This window comes from Oncorhynchus mykiss, chromosome 20 (assembly GCF_013265735.2).
Source record: "Oncorhynchus mykiss isolate Arlee chromosome 20, USDA_OmykA_1.1, whole genome shotgun sequence".
NCBI lineage: Eukaryota > Metazoa > Chordata > Actinopteri > Salmoniformes > Salmonidae > Oncorhynchus > Oncorhynchus mykiss.
Window position 1 is genome coordinate 12076255 of NC_048584.1, and position 19539 is coordinate 12095793.

A 19539-nucleotide genomic window follows, 5' to 3' on the forward strand; every position below is an offset into this window, starting at 1 on the left:
CCTGACCCTGCCTGCCATCCTGTACCTTTGCTCCACCTCTGGATTACTGAACTCTGCCTGTCCCTGAGCTTGCCTGCCATCCTGTACCTTTGCTCCTACTCTGGATTATCGACCCCTGCCTGCCTTGACCTGTCGTTTTCTTGCCCCTGTTGTTACAATAAACATTGTTACTTCACACAGTCTGCGTCTGGGTCTTACCTTGGTTCCTGATAGTATTATCCTCAAAGCGAGCTAAGAAGGTGTTCAGCCTGTCTGGAAGCAAGACGTCTGTGTCCGCGACGTGGCTGTTTTTTCTTTTATAGTCCGTGATTGGCTGTAGACCCTGCCACATACGTCTTGTTTAACTGGGACTCAACTGTCTCTATACTGACGTTTAGCCTGTTTGATTGCTATGCTGAGGGGATAACTACACTGTTTGTATTTTTCCATATTCCCAGTCTATTTGCACTGGTTAAATGCAGTGGTTTGCGCTTTCAGTTTTGCACATATGCTCCCATCTATCCACGGTTTCTGGTTGGGTTAGGTTTTAATAGTCAGTGGGTACAACTTCTCATACGCACTTCCTGATTAACTCATTCACCGTATAGGTATATGTGTCGATATTATTTCCTGAAGCTACTCTGAACATATCCCAGTCCGCGTAATCAAAACAATCTTGAAGTGTGGATTCCGATTGGTCAGACCAGCGTTGAAAAGTCCTCACCACGGGTGCTTCCTGTTTGAGGCTCAGCCGATAGGAGGGGAGGAGCAAGATGGAATCGTGGTCCGATTTGCCGAATGGATGGTGGGGGAGGTCCTTATATGCATTCTGGAAGGTAGTATAACAATGGTCGAGATTTTTAGCAGCGCGAGTACAACAATCAATATGTTTATAGAATTTCGGGAGCGTTTTTCTCATTTGCTTTGTTAAAATCCCCAGCTACAATAAATTCAGCCTCAGCATACACAACACATGATACAGGATACATTATACAGCCACCACTGTGCTTGAAAATATGGAGAGTGGTACTCAGTAATGTGTTGTATTGGATATCCAAACAAAACACTTTGTATTCAGGACAAAAAGTACATTTCTTTGCCACATTTTTTGCAGTATTACTTTAGTGCCTTGTTGCAAACATTCTGCACAGTCTTCCTTTTCACACTGTCAATTTAGGTTAATATTGTAGAATAACTACAATGTTGTTGATCAATCTTAGAGTTTAATGGCTGTGATAGGAAAAAACTAACTGTTTTAAAGGCTCATGATGAAATCCCTGAGCGATTTCCTTCCTCTTCGGTAACTGAGTTAGGAAAGGCGCCTGTATCTTTGTAGTGACTGGGTGTATTGATACACCATCCAAAGTGTAATTAATCACTTAAATTTGCTCAAACGGATATTGAATGTCAATGTCTTTATTTTTATTTTTACCCACCTACCAATAGGTGCCCTTCTTTGTGAGCCATTGGAAAACATCCCCGGTCATTGTGTTTGACATTATGGGGTATTGTGTGTAGGCCAGTGACAAACACATCTAAATTGAATCCATTTTAAATGCAGGCTGTAACACAACACATTTGGAAAAAGTCAAGGGGTGTGAATGTGAAGCAGATTTTTTTTATTCATTATTGCATATTTCCTAGACCGACTAACAGCACTCTGAGGAAAACAACTCAAAACACAAACATTCCATTAAAATTCCTCCAGAAAGCTACATAAGCTTGGAGGCTTAACTTTCCTTCCAGTTATTACGAGGTGCCATAGCCTGCAGTCCATGCTCCAGATTGTAGGTACAGCATGGCGATACAGAGATGGGGGAACAGGGTTAGCTGTGATATGGGCATTGCTCTGTGGACCTCATTAGTCTCTCACACTTAACCGTCTGCTTATGTGGAGTGGCCATTAGAGCTGTGTCAGAGCCAGGGGAAGAGATGAGCATCCTCTTGTGTTATCTGTGCAAACAGAGCAGCACTCGCCACTCACTTGGCAGCTAGGAGCGGCTGATTGGGAAATGTCAGGGGGGATTACTGGGGGCGAATGAGCTACTGAGAGCCCGTTGCCTCAGCATGGTCTTGCATAACAAAAAACGTGAGTCTGTGTGTGTGTGTGTGTCGTCTAAGTGCGACTCGTCTCGCACACTGCCATCCAATTGCATCATAACTGGAGGAGAAAGGCATTACAGCTCAACTCTCAGTAATATCCTCCTTCCTTCCAAGAGAGGCTGGTGCTGTGGGGATGATTTGTTTGGGGATGTGTGAGGTGGAGCACTCTCCCTCCACGCATGCTGCAGGAGTGTGTGTGTGTGGGTGTGTGTGTGTCATAGGTGTTTGTGTAAGGGAAGAGTGGGTGGGAGTTTGTGACATGCCCACCGTGTCATGACTGATTCCCGGCAGGAAGCTCCTGTGTTTTTGTTGAGACCTTGAGGGAGGCAGACACAGGAAGGTGTGAGGATGGGGATGGGTGGGGAGTAGAGATGAGGCAGCATCACTGTGAACCAACGGTCAGCCCAGCTACCAAAGTTAAGAACAACAACCCATCAGAAATACAATCTCAGCTTCTGACTATAGAAAGGTATTGGTTAGCATGCAGATAGAGTAATATTCCTGAGCCCAGTCATATTACCATGCAGGAGGTGTTTGTGTTCTTCTGACACATTGTTACTCTTATCATGCGGCTTGTGGTTAGCAAAGAGACCAGAGAAACAGAAGATGATAGTTTTTTTTTTTATGAATACCATTAAGTGCAAGAGGCGTAATTGTCACTCTGGCAATTGATGACATTCCAAGCCTTGACGAAATGATTCAGATTCACAGAAGGGGGATCTCAGGCCGTTACATTTTACCAATAAAGAACCACAGAAATACAGTGATAAACTGTCCTTGGGTGATGTGGTTTGCCATTGTGTTAATAAAAACATATTTTATATTGTTAGGTTGGGGTCTCCAAGGGTTAAGATTGCATGGCAATTTGTAAATTCCATATGGTATTGCAATGTATTAAAATAGCTTGTGAAAGCAGTACACAATGACGCAAGAAGATTCACATGAATATTCCTATCTCTTGTCATATTCTTCTTTGTCAATGAAATGCCACAACAGGTTACATAGATGTCCTTAGGTAACACCATTCACCTTGTAGGACAAAACACTCTGTCCTCTCACACTAAATCTCCCAGTGGCAAGTCAATGTGCAGGGGTACAAGGTATTTGAGGTAGATACAGTGCATTCGTAAAGTTTTCAGACCTCTTCCCTTTTTCCACATCGTGTGACGTTACAGCCTTATTCTCAAATGGATGAAAAAAAAGATCCTCTTCAATCTACACACAATAACCCATAATGAAAAATCACAAACAGGTTTGTGGAATCTAAAAAAGTATTCAGATGCTTTGCTTATGAGACTCGAAATTGAGCTCAGGTGCATCCTGTTTCCACCTGTGGTAAATTAAATTAATTGGACATGATTTGGAAAGGCACATACCTGGCAATATAAGGTCCCACAGTTGACAGTGCGTGTCAGAGCAAAAACCAAGCCATGAGGTCGAAGGAATTGTCCGTAGAGCTCAGAGACAGGATTGTATCGAAGCACAGATCTGGGGAGGGGGACCAAACATTTCTGCAGCATTGAAGGTCCCCAAGAACACAGTGGCCTCCATCAATCTTAAATGGAAGAAGTTTGGAACCACCAAGACTCTTCCTAGAGCTGACTGCTTGTCCAAACTGAGCAATCTGCGGATAAGTGCATTGGTCAGGGAGGTGAGCAAGAACCCGATGGTCACTCTGACAGAGCTCCAGAGTTCCTCTGTGGAGATGGGAATACCTTCCAGAAGGACAACCATCTCTGCAGCACTCCACCAATCAGGCCTTTATGGTAGAGTGGCCAAACGGAAGCCACTCCTCAGTAAAAGGCACATGACAGCCCACTTGGAGTTTGACAAAAGGCACCTGAAGGACTCAGACCATGAGAAACAAGATTATCTGGTCTGATGAAACCAAGATTGAACTCTTTGGCCTGAATGCCAAGCATCAAGTCTGGAGGAAACCTGGCACCATCCCTACGGTGAAGCATGGTGATGGCAGCATCATGCTGTGGGGATGTTTTTCAACTGACTAGTCAGGATGGAGGGAAAGATTAACGGAGCAAAGTACAGAGAGATCCAAGATGAAATCCTGCTCCAGAGCACTCAGGACCTAAGAATGGGGTGAAGGTTCATCTTCTAACAGGACAACGACCCTAAGCACAAAGCCAAGACACTGTAGGAGTGGCTTTGGGACAAGTCTCTGAATGTCCTTGAGTGGCCCAGCCAGAGCCCGGACTTGAACCCGATCTAACATCTCAGGAGAGACCTGAAAATAGTTGTGCAGCGACACTCCCCATCCAACCTGACAGAGCTTGAGAGGATCCGCAGAGAAGAATGGGAGAAACTCTCCAAATACAGGTGTGCCAAGCTTGTAGCGTCATACCCAAGAAGACTTGAGGCTGTAATCACTGCCAAAAACCTGTTTGTGCTTTGTCATTATGGGGTATTGTGTGTAGATTGAGAAAAATTCAACAATTTAATCAATTTTAGAATAAGGCTGTAACGTACCAAAATGTGTAAAAAGTGAAGGAGTCTGTATGTACATGATGCACTGTATGTACATGAAGCCAGTGGAAAGTGACTAGGCATCAGGATAAATAATAATAATAATAATAATAAAAAGGTATTTGAGGTAGATATGTACAGGAAGGCAGTGTAAAGTGACTAGGCATCAGGATAGAAAGTAATGAATGTAAAATAAGAACAGTAGCAGCAGCATATGATGAGTGTAAAAGTGTTTTTGTGCGTTTGTGTTTAATCGATGTGTGTGTGTGTGTGTGTGTGTGTGTGTGTGTGTGTACGTACAGGTGTATGTATGGAGTGAATGTGTGTTGAGTTTGTGTGAGAGTGTCAGTGTACTAGTGTTTATATATAGTCTTGGGAGTGTGCATAGAGTCAGTGCAAGATGGGGTCAGTGCAGATCATCAGGGTAACCATTTAAGTATTCAACATCCTTATGGCTAGTTAACACTCTTATGGCTTGGGGATAGAAGCTGTTTTGGAACCTGTTGGTCCGAGAGCCGATGCTCCGGTACTGTTTGCTGGGCGGTAGCAGAGTGAACAGTCTATGACTTGGGTGGCTGGAATCTATGTCAATTTTCCAGGCCTTCTTCTGACACCGCCTAATATAAAGGTCCTTGACGACAGGGAGCTCGGCCCCAGTGATGTATTGGGCTGTCCGCACCACCCTCTGTAGCGCTTTGCGGTCGAGGGCGGTGCATTTGCCATACTAAGCGGTGACGCAGCCAGTCAAGAGGCTCTCGATGGTGCAGCTGTACAACCTTTTGAGGGTCTGAGTGCCCATACCTAATCTTTTCAGCTTCCTATGGGGAAAGAGGTGCTGTCGTGCCCTCTTTATGACTGTCATGGTGTGTGTGGACCATGTTAAGTCCTTAGTGATGTGGGCGCCAAGGAACTAGACCCACTCCACTACAGCCCCGCTCTCCCTTCTGTAGTCCACGATCAGGTCCTTGGTCTTACTGACATTAAGGCAGAGGTTGTTGTCCTGGCACCACACTGCCAAGTCTCTGACCTCCTCCTGTAGGCTGTCTCATCGCCGTCGGTGATCAGGCCAAACACCGTCATGTCGTCAGCAAACCTGATGATGGTGTTGGAGTTGTACGTGGCCATGCGGTCGTGGGTGAACAGGGAATACAGGAGGGGACTAAGTACACACCCCCTCAGTTGAGGGTCAGTGTAGCAGCGGTGTTGTTGCCTACCCTCACCACCTGGGGCCGGCCCCTCAGGAAGTCCAGTATCCAGTTGCAGAGGGAGTTGTTCAGTCCCAGGGTCTCCAGCTTGCTTATGAGCTTGTTGGGGACTATGCTGTTGAATGCTGAGCTGTAGTCTATGTTCAGCATTCTCACATTTCCACTCTTGTGCAGGTGGGAGATGGCGTATGAAGTGCAGTTGAGATTGCGTCCTCTGTATATGTGTTGGTACGGTATGCGAATTGGAGTGGGTCTAGGATGTCTGGGATGATGATGTTGATGAATGTCATGACCAGCCTATCAAAGCACTTCATAATTACAGATCTGATTGCTACAGGCAGGTTGCCGTACATTTCTTGTGAACAGGGACAATGGTGGTGAGTTTGAAATATGTTGGGATTACAGACTGGGACAACCTTCCCTGTCTTTCATTGAGACCTTCAAGACCCTCTGTGGAGTGTCTGCGTCCAACCACAGCTTTTTGATGTTTGCCTTCATTTGCCTTATGCCCATTTAATCTGCCATTCAGTTGCTTTTAACATGCACATTTTGTTTGTGATATGAGTCAAATCAACGGAACGCTTATGACATTGTGATAACTTATCTAGTTAATTGCCAATATTTTCGAGGTGAACCAGCTGTGATCAGAGACCACATGAATTGAGTTTATTTAATTAAATGAAATTGACCTGGGAGATTTCACAGTGCCAAGTAGGAGTATGTATAATCAAGCTATTTGGCAAAGCAATTACAGTGTCTCTGCCAGTGTTTCCATTAATGTTGTCATTACGCCATATCATGCAGAAATGATTTGTAAACAAGATTGCTCCACAGTCAGTCATATCCTGGGTTAGCAGGACACTTCTGTGTAAAAGTAAGTGGGTAGTTTGTCTACTTTTCCTCTGTATATAAGTGGGTGTTTTTCCGGCTTGTCTTTTCCAACTACAGTACATCACATAGAGTTGTAGGTCTGAGGAAGTGGAATAAAACACATGCCCTGTGGCAAGGGTGCCCAACTCCATGCCTCAAGGACCGTAGTCCTGCAGTTGCTTATTCCTCTCTGGCACTTTTTTGGTCAATTAACAGCTCTAATTAGTCAGAAAGTCAGTCGCTGATTAAATGGCAAATATGAAAAATACCCTTTAGGACCTAAAGATGTTGTGACTGGTATTAGTATGAACAGCAGTGCGGTATTGGAATGCAGATTATAGCGCTGGCAGAGATCAATAGCTAACATGTGGCCTGGAAAAATGGGGTAATTTCTGTATTCCGTTGGGAGGGAGCTCTATTCAGTATCCGTGTGTGTGTGTGTGTGTGTGTGTGTGTGTGTGTGTGTGTTTTCTTCAAGGTTTCCCCCGGTGAGTGAGATGGCTACGGTGGGGAAGGTGGTCGGGGTCATCCTGGCTGCTGCTATCAATCAAACAATCATTTACTCTATAGTGGAGGGCAATGAGGAAGGTGAGTCGCATACTGTAACCTACACTATACCTTTGACCTAGTTCCAGAGGCCATGTTATCATTTTCTATACAGCAGTGATAGTACCACTCATTTATTCGGACACACTATAAACAACATGAAGTAGTGATGAGGTCACTCACAGAGCCATGCATGGAGCTCTATGTGGCTCAATACAGCTATATGTGGCTCTATACAGCTCAATATAGCACTATGTGACTATACAGCTCTATACAGCTCTATATGGCTCTATACAGCTCTATGTGGCTCTTTACAGCTCTATGTGGCTCTATACAGCTCTATATGGCTTTATACAGCTCTATACAGCTCTATATGGCTCTATACAGCTCTGTGGAACTATACAGCTCTGTGGCTCCATACAGCTCTGTGGCTCTATACAGCTCTATGTGGCTCTATACAGCTCTATACAGCTCTATGTGGCTCTATACAGCTCTATATGGCTCTATACAGCTCTATATGATTATGTATAGCTCTATGTGACTATACAGCTCTATGTGGCTCTATACAGCTCTATATGGCTTTATACAGCTCTATACAGCTCTATATGGCTCTTTACAGCTCTGTGGCTCTACACACCTCTATTTTTATTTAACTAGGCAAGTCAGTTAAGAACATTTCTTATTTACAATGACGGCCTAGGAACAGTGGCTCTAGTCAGTCACTTACTTTCACATCATTTAGTTATGAATCCTCCGCACCTCAGAATGATTTCACCATTTGCCTTGAGCGAGGGGTAAAGTAAAATATGTTCAATGTAAGTTATACACCGTCATAGTCATGGTCTAAAGGACCTAAAAGAGTACCATCTGTCCTGAGACTGCACTCTTTTTTTTTGCCCCTAAGTCTACCAAAGTGTGTTTGTGTGCACTAGTCAGTGTCCCCTGTTGCTGACAGTTTCTGCCATGTAAAAGTACCTGAGGGATGATTAGACCCTACCGTCCTCCCACTATTCCTCACCGTGATTAAAACCGGGGCTCATGCTTTTCAGAGTGGGAAAATATGAAATTGCATCCCCGTATTGAACCTTGCACTAAACTGCATCTGAACCATTTATTCATTTGGAAACAAATGGAATTGGTTTCACTTTTAACTCTCATTAGATTCAATGAAGAAGCTCGGGAAGATAATGACAGTGTCCTTCATCGTTGTGGCTTTCAAAGTTTATGGCGTGCTGGGGGAATTCATTTTTAGTTCTGAAAAGTGAGTACTAGCTATGCGTTTCAGTGTAAGTCATCAATTATGCCTTACACAAAAAACAATCAGTGACTCAGTGATTCTCCAGGGTAGTGTGATCTCTCTGGTGTCGTGCCTCAACACTTGACACTGCACACAGTGGGATTTGGGGAGGTGAATGTCATTCTACCTAGGGACTGATACAGTATGATATGGTGCTAGCTCTGCTCTACTCTGTACATATGCGTGTCTCCCCCCTCTCCCTGGGACTGATATGATATGGTGCGGACTCTAGCGCTACTCTGTTGATCTGAATGTATCTCCCAGGCGTATTTAGGCTCAACAACAGCACCGGGGTGTTCTCTACGGCCAAGCAGCTGGACTACGAGACCAATGCCAGCTACATCCTCAAAGTGGAGGCTGACTCCATGGAAGTGGTTGGTTCCAATCTCAGAGCGCCCTCCAAGAGTAAGCCTGCCTGCCATTTAAACTGTCACTTGGGAAATTGCACCCTGTTTCCGATATAGTGCACGGCTTTTGCCCAGGGCTAAAAGTCTTCTTCTCTTTGTATGTTTTATTGTCACATATACCGGATAGGTGCAGTGAAATGTGTTGTTTTACACAGTCAGCCATAGTAGTAAAAGCCTTTTGTGGGGTAATTGCCTTAGAGAGGTTTAAAAACTGAAGGCAATAGTCGGCCAAATAGCTTCTTACGGCCTTAATTTGAGTAATTTGAATGTTTGTTTCTACCGTCTTTCTCTCTCTTGTAACAGAAATGTGCCTGGCATTTGGCTATAAATGATTTCCCATCTTTGCTTTTTCCAAAAGACTAAAAGCACGCCTCGTCCTTTCCCGTTATTTAGTTTTATAATTTAGTCAACATCATGCTGAGTTGCTGCGGAGGATACATTTTAATTAAGCAGTTACTGGTTCATGTGGCAGATTAAACAAGTCATTCATTTCTTGCCAATCTTATCATGTCTCCTCAATATGCAGAAACAATCACTCAAATCAATTTGATTCCGATGGCGCTTGTTAACCACTTTACATCTAGAATAAAGGAAACACTTGTGGATGTAGTCACTGCTGCATGTTATACACAGAGATCATTTTTGTATTGCGCTTTGTAATAGATTTTGCAGGTTTTTCTTGACTCCAACTCAATTGACTGAGAATTGTTGCATTTCCCCGCTCTTGTAATGGTTTAACTAATATACCCTGGCCGCTATGTGTCATTCAAGCTGAGAGGGGGCCAGCAGCAAACATGATCGAGGACACCCAATGGCAATAGATTAGTACCTCGTTCCACTGAAGCAGGCATGGCAGCTAGAGTTGAGATGCGGTGGGAGTATCATCATGGGGGGGGGGGGGGGGGGGGGGCTATTGATGTTGTTTGATTCATTCCACTGGAGGAGGTGGAGTGTTAAATGGCTGCTCTCGAGCGGCGTGTGGATGGGTACTCCCCATTGCGTTTGACTATGAAGGTGGCCACCATCAACTGTATAATGAAGACACTTTGTTCAAGTGATTAGAGCCACATCACTGATTCAACAGGGGCGTGTGTGTGTGTGTGTGGCTGGTGTGCCTGTGTGCGTACATTTGCGCGCGTGCGTGTGTCTGTATGTGTTGCATTGCAGCAGCAAGTACTCTCCTGTTGTTGTCCGTTTACTGTTGTCATCCGCTGTAACATTGGACATCCTGGCAGGGATAAATGAGAAATGTGCCGAATCTACTGTCCCCTTGGTCGGTCCCAGAGCGTTTTGTCAGATGATGTATGGCATTTTATTTGGCAAGGTCCCTCGGCGCAGTTGTAACCCTTCAGGATGTGGCTTGGCTTTTTACTATGAGAAATGACAAACCGCAATGCAGTGTTGTATTCTATTAGTCAAACGTCTAAATCAGTGTGTTGGCAGTGAATTGTAGACTGCTATTTTGTATATGATGCACATTTAGGCTGTTTAGACATGCCCTCTTGTTTTTTACATTTCTATTTAATCCAAATGAGATTCACCTTTCCTCTGGGGGTTCATTTTGAATCCTTTTTTTCTTTCTCCTCTGTTTGCAGCGAACACAGCGAGGGTGTTCATTGATGTTTGGGATGAGAATGATCACCCTCCTGTCTTTACCAAACCCTTGTACCTGGGAGGAGTGGCAGAGGACGCCAAAACATTCACTTCTGTACTACAAGTTCAGGTACAACCAGCTCTTTTCAAACACAAAGGCTGCGTTTAGACAGGCTGCCCAATTCTGTTTTATTTTTCCAAAGCTTTTTCAGCGCTGATCTGATTGGTCAAAAGACCAATTAGTGAAAAAAAAGATCCGAATTGGGCCGCCTGTCTGAACGCAGCCTAAGTGTACCACTCCTAGATAGTGCAATTGGTGTCTTAAAAGAACAACCCATTATTTTCTAAAATTGAACTTTCAAAACATTCTCAAATATATGTGACGCATTTCACGATCACTCCTCCTCACAATGAAACCAGCCAAAGGAACAGAAAGGTTCTACGCCCAAAAAATGTGTCTGGTTGAGTGATTATCTGTGCTTGCATTTGAAATGCAGAGTTTTGTAGTTGTAATCCTGGGAGAACTGTTATTCTCCCTGCCGGTATCTTTGGCCCAATGCATTACCAGCTGGAGGCTCTAACATCTGAGACTTTCCGACACCCCTGGCAATACTTAGAATGCTAAGGCCGTAGAGGCTCTCACATACAAATGTCCACACACCTGTGCCGCACCATCCTGTGTGAAAGGGTATTATTCCCTGTGCGTGCACCAGGGCATGTGCATTCACATGTTCCAACGTGTTGTTTTTGTGTTTATCTTTTGCACCTTTTGTAGCTAAAGCCACTGTGACACCTGTTGGGTGGGTGTGTGTGTGTGTGCGTGCACGCGCAGTGATGAGGGCAGACTATACAGCGCCCACACAAGGGCACCTTTCATTATAATCCTAATCACTACCCGCTGGATGGTCATTTGCATCTCATGCTCTGTTGCAGAATGATGAGCCGTAGACGTCTGTCTGTCTGTCTGTCTCTGTCTCTACCATGTCTGTGTGCAACTGGAGTAGGCAGCAAGACTGTTTGTGCAGAGCACACAGTTGCAAACGGGTTTGCCAGGAGCCTCTAAAGAGAGATCATCCTTTCGACCAGGAGGTAATGGAATTACTGGGTCAAAGATTTACTGAGCTGAGACTCCCACTGGTTCCATCTCCTAACGGTATCATTCAACTTCTCAGGTGTTTCACTCATCGTCCGGGTCAATATCTTCCTCTTTAGTATTCATACCTATTCCCTGTTGCTTAACTAATCGTAAATTCATAGCAGATCTGAATATAGATTTCTGTAAAAGCCGCTCAGTATCCCTAAGATTAGACTAATCTACTTTGAAATCCTTCTTTAAATAGTTTTTTAGGGAGAAAGAAGGAATCTAAACCCCCTGTGGAGTGGTGTATAACCCTAAGAAGGGATAGATGGACACACATGAACAAATACTACAGTTTACTATGGAATACTACAGTACTTACTACAGAATTATGTAGTAAACTGTAGTATACTGTAGAATGTTATACTATACACTGTAGTGTATCCCTCAATCATGTGTAGCACTTACTATAGAATGTTGCAGTATACTGTACAATACTACAGTAAATACCACAGTACATGCTACAGTATTATCTACAAAAAAAACACTGTAGTAAATACTACAGTAACGTCCGCAAAAACACTACACTTTTTTTTTTAACTATAGTAAATATTACAGTATTTAATTTACATGTACCCTGCCCATTCCCCTCCCGCATGTCGCATTTTGTGCCACCCATAAGTGAGAAACCTACATGCCAAGTATAAACCAAATTATCTAAAGTTTATAGAAAAGAAGCTCTGAACAGTCCTTAGTACGACACACCTACAGGTTATGGAAATGTTGCTCTTCCTATTTTTCCTACAGGTTTCCTGAAAGACAAAAAAGCCTCCACTTCTATGTCAAAGATAATAAAACAAAAGCACCATAGTAAAAACTACAGTAATGTCTGCAAAAACACTTCAGTAAGTACTACAGTAATGTCTGCAAAAACACTTCAGTAAGTACTACAGTAATGTCTGCAAAAACACTTCAGTAAGTACTACAGTAATGTCTGCAAAAACACTTCAGTAAGTACTACAGTAATGTCTGCAAAAACACTTCAGTAAGTACTACAGTAATGTCTGCAAAAACACTTCAGTAAGTACTACAGTAATGTCTGCAAAAACACTTCAGTAAGTACTACAGTAATGTCTTCAAAAACACTTCAGTAAGTACTACAGTAATGTCTGCAAAAATACTTCAGTAAATACTACAGTAATGTCTGCAAAAACACTTCAGTAAGTACTACAGTAATGTCTGCAAAAACACTTCAGTAAGTACTACAGTAATGTCTGCAAAAACACTTCAGTAAGTACTACAGTAATGTCTGCAAAAACACTTCAGTAAGTACTACAGTAATGTCTGCAAAAACACTTCAGTAAGTACTACAGTAATGTCTGCAAAAACACTTCAGTAAGTACTACAGTAATGTCTGCAAAAACACTTCAGTAAGTACTACAGTAATGTCTGCAAAAACACTTCAGTAAGTACTACAGTAATGTCTGCAAAAACACTTCAGTAAGTACTACAGTAATGTCTGCAAAAACACTTCAGTAAGTACTACAGTAATGTCTGCAAAAAAAACTTCAGTAAGTACTACAGTAATGTCTGCAAAAATACTTCAGTAAATACTACAGCAATGTCTGCAAAAACACTTCAGTAAATACTACAGTAATGTCTGCAAAAACACTTCAGTAAATACTACAGTAATGTCTGCAAAAACACTTCAGAAAATACTACAGTAATGTCTGCAAAACGCTTCAGTAAGTACTACAGTAATGTCTGCAAAACACTTCAGTAAATACTACAGTAATGTCCACAAAAACACCACAGTGAACATTATAGTATTTTTTTCATGTGGGGAGAGAGCGAGAGACACAAGTGAGAAGTGGCAATGTAGAAATAAATAATGACTCGTCGTCTGAGTGACACATGCTGTCTGTGAAGGACACATTGATCTGATCGTTAGTATAAGCCGTTTTGGAGGAATGCATTTGTGTCTCTGTAAATATAGGAGAACAAAGAGGAATCTCTGCAGAGAACAAATCCAATGTCATGAGGGTTTCACAGCAAATCAGCCTCAAATCTGATCCACAGTTTCAAACAGGTTGGGATTTCTTTCAGAACACAGTCAAAGGCTCTCCTTTCTCCGCTTGCTCTGTCTCTGTGCCACATTTTCACTCTGCATTCATAGACTGATGTGTTCTTTCCTGGTCTGGTCTGGTCTGGTATCACCAATAACTAACCCAGGTGGTGGAATCTGTTACCAAAGAACCTTTAGATATATAGTGTTAGCCTGTGGTGTACGATTCAGTTGAATGAATCTTGCGGAATATAGAAAATATCTAATTTGTATTAATGATTCCGGCGGGGCAGGGCACCGTGCTGTCACACTCAGTCCCAGTCGTCGAAAGGTATTATAAATCAATGTCACTGCAGAGCAACGTGGCAAATGGTGAAATCAGCTGGGCAGATTGACAGGAGTTTCTCTGCTAGAGAGTGGCTCGCAGCTCAAAGACTCCCCCTACAGCAAGAGTTGAGAACTACAACTGCCCCAAAAATCTTATCTGTGCCCTTTCATTTTCGACAGATGAGTTGATCTGTATCTTGATGTTGTGCTGTTGTTGATGACGCCGCTGTGTCTGAACCTCTTGAATCCTTTGACTCCGTGTGTCTGTGTTTGTCTGTCTCAGGCCCTGGACAAGGACACAGGGAATTACAGCTCCATGCAATACAGGATTATTATCCCCCCCACCACCGACGGCAAGGACGGCTTTGTCATCGAGCCCTACACCGGCGTCATCAAGACTGCCATTATGTACAGGAACATGCGACGGTCCTACTTCAAGTTTGAAGTGGTCGCCACTGACAATTACGGCGAGGGGGGGCTGAGCAGCAAGGCAGAGGTGGTGGTGAGTTCGTCCTGCTCCCAGAGTATTGAATGGGAATGTCTGTTCTAGCCGTTCTATTTCTATTTGTTCAATGCTAAGTACTATCGGTGCCAGCTACATTTTCATAGCCGCCTTGCCAGCCTTGATCAAGTCCAGCTTATGGCTCTTTTAAAAATAACTGAGGGACCAACATTAAGTGTGTCGATATCCACAATATCAATATCTCCATTCCCCAGGTGTATATTGGCACTAAACACCCCAGCCATCCCAAAATACACACTCAAAAGCTTCCCATAGGAATTGCATTTGTAAAAAAAAAAAGCATGGTGTTGATACTCCAGCTAATCAATGGTCCATGTCCTGTGCCAGCCTTGTGGTAGATAGGCTAGCTATCCCTGAGAGAGTAGATGAATGTGTGTTCCTTCTGTGCTGGCCTCTTCCCAGTTTGTTGCAAATTGAACTGTCCCAGGGCAGATGGGGACCATTGATTATACATTGCAGCCTATTTGACTCCCTTTGCTCTTAATGAAATAAGAGGCTGGCTGGGCCAGAGCCTTGCCTGAACGAGAGGAACCACGCTGTGGCTAAGTTCATCTAATACCAATGGGAAGCTTCATTTCATGGGCACTGCACAAACTACAGGGAGATCTTCCGTGTGATTTAGCCTGCTGTCCAACATTAAAGCTTATTTGTAGAAGTTGGGGAGGGAAATAGATGCTTGTTTTGTGTCTGTACCATTGATCCTTTTGATTGACCTCTGTTTCCCAGGTATCTGTGGTGAATCTGCTGGATATGCAGGTGGTGGTCTCCAACGTTGCTCCTACAGTGGTGGAACAGAACAAGGACAAGCTCCTCGGGTAACGTAGAAGATATCTAAGAGATCTTATAATCCATATTTTAACAGTCAAGTCGCAACTGTGCTCATAGCCGTCTCCTATACTTGATATGCAGACACTTACCTTTGGCCCTTTCCCAGGCATGCAGGTGTTTGGGGGGGGGGGCTGTATGAATCAGTGTGCAGTGTTGGTTTTATCGCTGCCTTCTGTCGAGATGAAACGGCGTCCCGCTGTTTGACGTCTGCTCAAATTAATGTTGTAGGAGCCTTCCTTCAGATTCTGTTAGAGCCTTCCTTCAGATTCCGTTAGAGCCTTCCTTCAGTTTCCGTTAGAGCCTTCCTTCAGTTTCCGTTAGAGCCTTCCTTCAGATTCCGTTAGAGCCTTCCTTCAGTTTCCGTTAGAGCCTTCCTTCAGATTCCGTTAGAGCCTTCCTTCAGTTTCCGTTAGAGCCTTCCTTCAGATTCCGTTAGAGCTTTCCTTCAGTTTCCGTTAGAGCCTTCCTTCAGTTTCCGTTAGAGCCTTCCTTCAGTTTCCGTTAGAGCCTTCCTTCAGTTTCCGTTAGAGCCTTCCTTCAGTTTTCGTTAGAGCCTTCCTTCAGATTCCGTTAGAGCCGCTCACCACCTGTCTCCACAGCTCTGTCAGAGCTCTGTCATACACTTCACACAGCCACTCAATGATTGTTCCATCCTTGTCTTGAGCTTACTGCTTAGCTATTAGCATTGTGATCAGAAAGGCGTCCCACTTCTCTCTGAAGCTAAGTTGCAAATGAGGGAGAGAGGGAAAGTGTCAGTGGCTCCCTGGCTGTCTCCTGTTCCTCTGAGGTGGAGGAGGGGGGGCGTGTGTGGGTGCACCTGAATTCCAGCATACTGTATGCGAGTGAGCTTGCGTGTATTGGCCTGTATTGCTTCTGTACACCTATCCATCACTCAACCTATCCTCTTACTGACAAACAGTCATACAGTACCAGTCCTCCATGATGGACTTCCTCTGACTTGGTCTCAACCCAGGTCTCCACTTTAGCTCCAAGGGCTCTGGCCCCAGCTGTGGAGCAACCTAGTTTATTAGTGCTCTCCCCACCCAAGCAGAAATACATCCATCTGGTTACTATTCTGTCCTGCCATCCTCTTTTCGGAGTTTCCCAGGGGAGCGGGAACATCCAGGGCACAGCAGGTAATTGTTTCAACGCCTATTTTGCCGTTGCCTTCCCGCTCAGATCAGAGCTCCCGGCTGCAGACGCCCACCACCAAACAAGGGTTGTGTCTGAACTGGCCACTATTTCCTATATAGTGAACTACCTTTGACCAGAGCCCTATGCTGGTACAGTGGGTCAAGATGCATTCGCCTTGAACTGATTCTATTGTAGATGCTTCAATTAAGAATTTTGGAGCGAGAGGTGATTTTGACAGGGTCATGGAAACGTGTGGGAATTGACTCTTTATAGTAGCTGACGGTCCCAAGGAGGATATAGGCTGTCATGTTTTTCCATTGCGAATGCAATGCACAACCTCATTCTAACCACTGTCCTAATTCATGTACTGATCAAGGATGTATCCTCTGACTGAGAAATCCTTTCAGTGAGCCTGAATCCATTCAGTCAAGGCCTCTTCTTTTTAAACAGTTGAGGCAGTGTTAGCTCAGTGTCAAGTGGGGAAATAGAATACAGCTACAGCTCGATGTAGCAACTATGAATTGCAGTACCGGTACGTTCTTACCATTTGGGTTTAACATATCATTCACTGTTTTCCCAGAGATCCTGCTGTCACCTTGTTCTTATACAAAGCACTTGATTATTCCTTCCACTCCCTCTGCAGGATCTTGGAGCGCTATGTGCAGGACCAGATTCCCGGGGCCAAAGTGGTGGTGGAGTCCATCGGGCCACAGCGGTTCGGCGACGGCTTCGAGCAGGAGGACTACTCCAAGTCGGACCTGATGGTTTACGCCATCGACCCTCTGACCAACCGGGCCATCTCACGCCAGGAGCTATTCAAGTGAGTAGTAGCCGGTCACTTACAGTGGCCCTGAGGGACAAAGTAGGTCACAATACAAGGGATTGCCCCTTAGGGCCACCCCTTGTAGTATCTAGATACGCCATTCCCCCGTAGAGCAGGTGTTTAGCCAGTGGCAGACAGAGCCACCCCTTGTAGTATCTAGATACACCATTCCCCCGTGGAGCAGGTGTTTAGCCAGTGGCAGACAGAGGTGTGTGTGTGGCGGGGGGGGGGATGTCACCACTCACCAGGGTTCTTTTGTTTCCCGTCACCCTGCAGTCAGGCCCTCATTAGAGAGCCAACCTCCTCATGCCCTCGTACGACAGCAGCTCTAGTTCTGCCATTCAACTGGCTGTCAACCCGCTACTGCGTCCTACCAGCTCTACACAGCAGGCTCAGTGTTCATCTAACCACCCCTCTGCCTCTTGCAGCTCGGGATCATGTCTAATAGACCTAGTGAACAACGGCAACAGGATTGTGTTGCAGTGTGCCCCCCACACCTGTCATTTATGATTCAAGGCATTATAGGGAGTAAGGTGTTGCACACTCTGTAGTGTTCCATTGTTATATACAGTGGGGAGAACAAGTATTTGATACACTGCCGATTTTGCAGGTTTTCCCTACTTACAAAGCATGTAGAGGTCTGTAATTTTTATCATAGGTACACTTCAACTGTGAGAGACTGAATCTAAAACAAAAATCCAGAAAATCACATTGTATGATTTTTAAGTAATTAATTTGCATTTTATTACATGACATAAGTATTTGATCACCTACCAACCAGTAAGAATTCCGGCTCTCACAGACCTGTTAGTTTTTCTTTAAGAAGCCCTCCTGTTCTCCACTCATTACCTGTATTAACTGCACCTGTTTGAACTCGTTACCTGTATAAAAGACACCTGTCTACACACTCAATCAAACAGACTCCAACCTCTCCAGAATGGCCAAGACCGGAGAGCTGTGTAAGGACATCAGGGATAAAATTGTAGACCTGCACAAGGCTGGGATGGGCTGGGATGGGCTACAGGACAATAGGCAAGCAGATTGGTGAGAAGGCAACAGCTGTTCTGTTATTAGAAAATCACTCTCGGTCTGGGGCTCCATGCAAGATCTCACCTCGTGGGGCATCAATGATCATGAGGAAGGTGAGGGATCAGCCCAGAACTACACGGCAGGACCTGGTCAATGACCTGAAGAGAGCTGGGACCACAGTCTCAAAGAAAACCATTAGTAACACACTACACCGTCATGGATTAAAATTCTGCAGCGCCCGCAAGATCCCCCTGCTCAGGCCAGCGCATGTCCAGGCCCGTCTGAAGTTTGCCAATGACCATTTGGATGATCCAGAGGAGGAATGGGAGAAGGTCATGTGGTCTGATGAGACAAAAATAGAGCTTTTTGGTCTAAACTCCACTCGCCGTGTTTGAAGGAAGCAGAAGGATGAGTACAACCCCAAGAACACCATCCCAACCGGGAAGCATGGAGGTGGAAACATCATTCTTTGAGGATGCTTTTCTGCAAAGGGGACAGGACGACTGCACCGTATTGAGGGGAGGATGGATGGGGCCATGTATCGCGAGATCTTGGCCAACAACCTCCTTCCCTCAGTAAGTGCATTGAAGATGGATCGTGGCTGGGTCTTCCAGCATGACAACGACCCAAAACACACAGCCAGGGAAACTAAGTAGTGGCTCCGTAAGAAGCATCTCAAGGTCCTGGAGTGGCCTAGCCATTCTCCAGACCTGAACCCAATAGAAAATCTTTGGAGGGAGCTGAAAGTCCGTATTGCCCAGCGACAGCCCTGAAACCTGAAGGATCTTGAGAAGGTCTGTATGGAGGAGTGGGCCAAAATCGTATGATCGTATGATCTCGTATGATCTCTGTAATTGCAAACAAATGTTTCTGTACCAAATATTAAGTTCTGCTTTTCTGATGTATCAAATACTTATATCATGCAAAAAATGCAAATGAATTACTTAAAAATCATACAATGTGATTTTCTGGATTTTTGTTTTAGATTCCGTCTCTCACAGTTGAAGTGTACCTAAGATAAAAAATTACAGACCTCTACATGCTTTGCAAATCGGCAGTGTATCAAATACTTGTTCTCCCCACTGTATATTTATCTCTGAGCCATGTTCTATCGATTCGGTAATTTCAATGACCCCGATAATAAATATAACAACATTCAGAGATGCACAACTACTGCTGTTCTCATACATATTGTTATGACTAGAGCCATTCGTTTTTACATTTTATGTTTTAGTCATTTAGCAGACGCGC

General features: G+C 44.3%; 1 protein-coding gene across 7 annotated transcripts in view; it reads left to right on the forward strand.

Annotated features, from left to right (window-relative positions):
* The window catches only part of pcdh15b (protocadherin-related 15b), a 215080-nt gene that overhangs the window by 166709 nt on the left and 28832 nt on the right, over positions 1 to 19539 (forward strand). For all 7 annotated transcript variants that reach the window (XM_036955811.1, XM_036955813.1, XM_036955814.1 and 4 more), the window contains 6 exons: positions 7117 to 7226; positions 8746 to 8886; positions 10484 to 10611; positions 14235 to 14453; positions 15201 to 15289; positions 17080 to 17256. In XM_036955811.1, coding sequence (XP_036811706.1) covers positions 7117 to 7226; positions 8746 to 8886; positions 10484 to 10611; positions 14235 to 14453; positions 15201 to 15289; positions 17080 to 17256 — 864 coding nt within the window. The remainder of the gene's footprint in view (positions 1 to 7116; positions 7227 to 8745; positions 8887 to 10483; positions 10612 to 14234; positions 14454 to 15200; positions 15290 to 17079; positions 17257 to 19539) is intronic.